At 48.4% G+C, this 6,347-nt stretch overlaps 1 protein-coding gene across 1 annotated transcript in view; it reads left to right on the forward strand.

Moving 5' to 3' along the window:
* Positions 1–6,347, forward strand: part of Fer1l6 (fer-1 like family member 6) — a 150,627-nt gene that overhangs the window by 88,317 nt on the left and 55,963 nt on the right. Inside the window, exon 21 of the mRNA XM_021182769.2 lies at positions 1,458–1,582. Within this exon, the coding sequence (XP_021038428.2) occupies positions 1,458–1,582 (125 nt within the window). The remainder of the gene's footprint in view (positions 1–1,457; positions 1,583–6,347) is intronic.

Genomic DNA, 6,347 nt, shown 5'->3' on the forward strand with positions numbered 1-6,347 from the left:
GCAACACTGTAACACTCACCATGGGCAACACTGTAACACTCACCATGGGCAACACTGTAACACTCACCATGGGCAACACTGTAACACTCACCATGAGCAACACTGTAACACTCACCAGGAACAGCATAGAAGCATCTTCATGCAACTTCCCAGTAGCAGGCACTGCCCTCAGCCCGTAGCCTCCTAGAACAGCCTTATGGAGAGTTATTAGCCTTTATTTTACAGATGGCTGTGTTCAAGTTCCTGTGTGAGCATGTGTGGCGTATGCCTAGAAGCTGCTGGAGGAGGGGGTTTGATGAAGGTTGGGTGAAGGAACACACACAGGGTGTTTGTGTCCTTCATTTAAGTAAGCAGAGCTATTTCAATAGGTCCACAGAGGTTCCTTCATAGAAGTCCCCATGCCAACACAAAGACATGGGCTGTACTAACATCATCCTTTTCAGAGATGTAGAAATGGGTGGGTCAACAGGCAAAGGGGATGGGGGAATGTGAAAACGAGAGGTGAGCTTGAAGAGCCAGGGGTGGTGAGGTCCATGACCAGCTGAACTGTCGTTCTCTACTGAATGCTGACCTCGTCAAACCTCTCTCTCTGTCTTCCGTCTTATACAACCTGGGCTCACTCCTGCTCTTTGTCTCCCAGGCCCTTTGGTCAGATCCCTCACAGGCCTTCAGCCACACACCCCACCCATGAGATCTGGCTTCTCTTCCCATCTCTGGTCTTTTCTCGGGGAGCTCCCAAGGACAGGGACTGCCTTAGTTCCATACTGTCTACAGTGCCTTAGAGATCAAGACCGGAACTCTACAAAGTAAGCACACAAAATGTCATTGGCTAGCAAACTAGAAGACAAGGTGAATGGACAGTTCCCTATGTCTATTGAGTTTATTGAAGTAAAAGCTATTTGTGAAGCAGCCTTATACACCGGTGTTTGAGCCTGCATATGCATGTGTGCTCACACACATGAGCCCCTGTACACACACACACACACACACACACACACACACACACACACACATACACACTGCTAAACAAGACATTCCTAATGAATCATACTGCTTGTTTAAACTTGCTAAAATATGAAATTTTAGTGGGTGATAGGTGGGTTTTAGAATTAGGCAGAAGAAAAATCTGGGCTTTGCACATTTGGAAAGTTGTATCATCCATTTTGGGGTCATTTTTTTCATCTATTTGTGGGGAGATAGTTACATATTTCACATGGTTGTTGTGATGATGATTAAGAAACACAACATGGCAAAACCTCATGTGGGGGGTGTTTCTAAAGTATTTGGCACTAGCGCCTCTCCCCTGTCTCCGCACTTTCACCTGGCCACGGAGGACAGGGCTGGTCTCACTGTTGTCTGTCTGGGGTACACAGCCACCTGTCACTGGCAGACACACATAAACACATACCAATCCTAAAAGCATATTAACATTTGCACTTTCTACAATTTCCCCGCAGCCCAGCATGTCTTTCAGCTGAGAGCACACATGTACCAAGCCCGGGGCCTCATCGCAGCTGACAGCAATGGACTTTCAGATCCCTTTGCCAAAGTCACATTCCTGTCCCAGTGCCAGACCACAAAGGTAACCAGAGAGCCGCAGCCTTCCCAGCTGCTGCTGCAGCTGATGCTTGGCAGAGCCTGGGAAAGAAAGATAAGGCTCACCCCACATGCCCCACCCCACCCCGCCCCTTCCCTCTGCTGCTCCCAGTACACAGTCTTGCAGACTCAGAAGCCAATCTGGGTCAAGAAGGACAGTCAGGAGAGGTCTATTGGTTTCCTCGAGCCACTGTGCTAAAGCAGATGGACAAGACTTAACACTAAGACAAGGGCCGAAAAGACTGAGGAGCCTGGCGCACCCCAGGTGCCTGCAGGGGTGCCAACACCACACCGAGAGTACAGAGGGAATGAGAAATGAGAAGCTAGCATAGACAGTGTTCCTGAGACTGGAGTCTGTCATCACCTCAGGGGGACCTGCTGGGGAGGAAGGGTCTAGCTTTCCAATCAGGGAGTTATACCTCACCACACAGCAGCAAGGCTGCTTTTTACAGATGCTATGCTCAAACCCTCCCCCTGGAGAACACCCCTTGGTGACCGGTGCTATGTCACAGGATGCAGGCAGCTGGTTGTTTCCTTGGCTTCTCCCTGTCACCCACACCAAGCTCTACCTCGGAAAAGAGTTCCCAGTCAGTACAAGTCCCGCAGAAGGAGATCTCCCCAATAGGTCGGACTCACCAAAGCCTTACCTGTTCTCTAGTTGTCGACTGAGGAAGGGTAAGACCGTAAGGCCCTCACAGAGAGGTAGGAAACAAAGAGATGCAAGGTCACTGTGGTTTGTCTACTCTGCAGCTGCAGTTCTGTCTTTCTAAAGCAGAGCTGTTGTGAAGAAGTGAAAAGTTACATGCATAAATGACGGAAGTGTGGCTGTCATTACACTGGCTGATGTCAAGAGGGCACATTTTTCTCTAAGACCCCTATAACCCAGTTGATGGATTCAACTGTGTTTTGATGTATCACACATTGACTGAGAGTGTGAAGGAAGCCAGCATCACGTCCTTTTAGCTAGTTCTTGTTGAGAACTGGCTCTGCATGGGCTCTAGGGTCGGGGTTGGGAGAGATCCCGCTCCTGCATAATGCATGAGGCAGACACACATGTAGTCCTTTAGGCAGATAGGCTGGTTGTGCTGTGCTGAGCCCTATGTGCTGGGCTGAGCAAGCCCCTATAGGAGCCACGTGGAGATCCGGGATCATCTGTCTCAGAGAGACCTTGGAGGAAAGGTGTGTCCATCCGCATTCACTGTCTAACGGGACCAGGAAGGCAGAAGGCCTTCCTCTCTGCTGGCTTTTGAGAGGACACAGCAGTGGGGACTGTGCACATGGGCGCAGGAGACAGCACTGTCTGTCAAGTGCTTGCCACACAAGCATGAGGAGCTGAGCTTATTGATAAAGCCCGGGTAAAAAGCCAGGCATGGTGGTGTGCACTTTCATCCTAGCGCTGGGGGTCTGGATGGAGGTGGGCAGCTTGCTGGGGCTCACTGGCCAGACAGCTCCTACATCAGTGAAGGAGCTTGTCTCAAACAGCAAGATAGATGGCGTCATAGGAACGATACCAGAGGTTGCTCTCTAGCTTTCACATATAAGTTCATGCATGTGCATCTGCACACACATGTATCCCCTACAAGCATGCACCATGTACATGAACATGTATGTACATGAACAAATGCACACACATGCACACACCTTCAAACTTGTACACAGACACCTACTCCAAATTAATACATAACTATGGGATTCTGTTTCCCTGGTCCAAATCCAAGATCTTCTACCTCTAGGTCTCATTTCCTTCACCTGTTATAGGAGTGATAGCAACATATACATCTCCCTCACAAAGCATGAAACAGCAATGGCTTAAAACAGCTTCTACCTGGCGGCTCGTGGTGGCTGCTACTGCAGCTGCCGAACCCAGGCAAGAGTAGTCTCAGAAGGTGGAGCCAAGGGCCATCCATGTGCCTCAACCATGCAATTCCAGACCCTCTGGAGTGACCTGGGGAGGTCTGAGTGAGCTCATGGGACAGCCACAGAACTATCCCGCTGGTTTTCATCTCCATACAACATCTTGGTTTAACTTAGATTCAGATCTCAAAGGAACAGATGGACTTGGCTTATCTAATAGTCGTCTGAGAGGGAAATAGGTTCTGTTGCACCCTGGATCTGCCTCTAATTTTGAATCAAGTACCCCATTTTTTACTACTAATAACAGCTGTCACATATTCAAAGCTCGTGCATGCCAGACACAACAGTGCACATTTTCTGTACATTGTTCACCACCCTTTGTGTAACCCAGGGACACATGCTCTTGTGTTCCCACTCTGGAGATAGAATCAGAGATTGTTGCTCAGAGACGTGGTCCAAGATGGAAACCCAGGTCTCACCACTTCTGAGATCACCTTTGCCTAGTCACTCTGTCTCCATTTCCGTTAGTAAGCTGCCAGGCTTCCCTCTCCTGTTCGGGTGTTAGGCTCCCCTGGAAGGCCTGTCTGGGACTGTGGCAGGCCCCCTTCACACTTATGCTGGGAAAGCTGAGTGTGAAGCCCTGCCAGCCCTGCCAGCCCTGCCGAGCCCACTGCTCATGTGGGCTGGCACTAGGTCCCAGGAGAACTGAGGGTCTGGTGCTCTGAAAAGCCAGCCTCTAGAAGGCGTCCTGCATACCACCCCTCACAGCATGATTTGATGGTCTGGAACGTTTCAGAGGGAGGCCAGTCATTGTAGATGCTATGGAGGACAGGGACTTGAAGGATAAAGGGAAAAGGGGAAAGGCTTCTACAGAGGAAGGGTTTGAGAGCTGATGAGGAGAGGAGTCAGATGTGAATAGGAAGGACAGAAGAGGAGGAGGGTGGGGCATCTTAGACAGTAGAGATTTCGAAGCCTGGTGTTACCAACAATGAGACTGATGCCATGGGCAGTTAGACAGGATCATGAAGTCTACCAGGGTTGTCATAGGGTAGGCATTTGTGTGTGTGTGTGTGTGTGTGTGTGTGTGTGTGTGTGTGTGTGTGTGTTGCAAGGAATTAGACCCCAGGCTTGACAAATACTAGACAGATTGTCTACTCCTGAGACACACCCCTAGTCCTCAATATTTGCTCTCTTGTGATATGGACTGAGATGGAGTCCATTTAGGGAGGGTTGCAAGCGTTTATTGAGCACCTACTGTATACTAGGCAGTGAATATTCTTTACCTAAGACAAATGGGTGTTAGCCCATTTAAAGAAGGGAAACTAAGATTTGGAGACAGTAAGTCACCTGTGCAAGTCAGTCATAGGATAGTTAATTAAACCTGGATTCCATCTAGGGTTTTGCTCCTACTGCTATATTCTGTCCAGGACATCTGACTAGTTGCTCAGTGTGAGTTAAGTCTTACCCTGAACTTCCAAATGATACTTCAAACCAGTGGTTCTCACCCTTCCTAATGCTGAGACCCTTTAATACAGTTTCTCATGTTGTAGTGACCTCCCAACCATAATATTAGTTTTGTTACTATTTCATGACTGAAGTTTTGCTACTGAGTAGTGTCTCGGTTCCGAAGCCCATTGGAAATCTGTGTTTTCCAAGGGTCGCAACCCACAGGTTGAGTAACACTGTTCTAAACTCAGCTCAGTGTGAGGTTCCTTAAAGAAGCCTCGAGGGAACAAGGCTAATCAGGGGTAGCTGAGCACAGAAGTGGAAGACGTTTGTGTGAGCGAGTCAGTAAGTGTCATTTTAAAGGGGCCAGGTGACGTCTCACATATGATGGCAACTTGAAGGGCAGGTTAGTTTCCTCTTATCTGTTCATGCAAATGGCTGTCAAGCACCCACTATGCCAAGGTCTCGCTCACAGTAGGTACATGATGAATGAGTGAATGAACACTGAATGAATGTTGGCCTCTGGAGTCTTATTCAATGACACTCCCAGTCACATGGGAAGGCAGTGATTGAAATCCCCCTGTAGCAAAGATGCCGTGAAGATCATAGACTGCTTCGACAATACTGTCAGTCACACATGCCACAGAGAACTTGCCTGTCTCTTCAAAAGCGACATAAAGCATGAGACTTTGCATCGCAACTGTGTCACTTCTGTTTATCGGTTGGTTGAACTTTGGTCCTTTCTATGTCAGAAAAGGTAGATTTCCCCAGAGGCATTATAAAACTTCATTGTATCTGAGACATGAAATATTCTAAAATAAAAACTCCAGAAGGGAGGTGAACTGCAGCCCCACAATACTTTTATGGCTTACATAAAGAGCTATAAAGATACCCTTCAGTGACCACAGCGCAAACAGTTTAATGCTGTAACTGGAGCTGGCTGGATGTATAATTAGGCTGGCAGTTTTATGTGAGTCTGAGGGTTAGTGCAGGCCAGTTCTTTCTTCCTCCCTCCTGGAGTGCACAATAGTGGGTAAGGAAGAATTCAGAGGTACGGTGGAAATTTTGCCGGGATCCGGCAGCTGTGGAACACTTTCACTTCTGAAACCCATTTGATTGCACCACTTGGAAAAGTACTATGAGCATGGGCTCTTTCCAGTACGAGCTCCACATATTGATGGGGCAGTGTCTGCCCAGGTGTGGGAGACAACTACCTCGCAAACACCTCAGCCTTTTGCTCTGTGAAACTGGCCTCTTTCCAAATGTCTAACTAAACAGAGAAAGAAATTCAAATTTAAATAACACTCTCCCTTCCAGAAGTTCCTCTTGAGCAGCCCAGGAAGAAAGCTACTGGCCAGTGGTGGTAAGACCCTGATGGTCTCAAGCTAGCATCCTCCCTAGAGTGGTGGTAAGACCCTGATGGTCTCAAGCTAGCATCCTCCCTAGAGTGG

The sequence above is a fragment of the Mus caroli genome, chromosome 15 (genome assembly GCF_900094665.2).
Source record: "Mus caroli chromosome 15, CAROLI_EIJ_v1.1, whole genome shotgun sequence".
Lineage (NCBI taxonomy): Eukaryota > Metazoa > Chordata > Mammalia > Rodentia > Muridae > Mus > Mus caroli.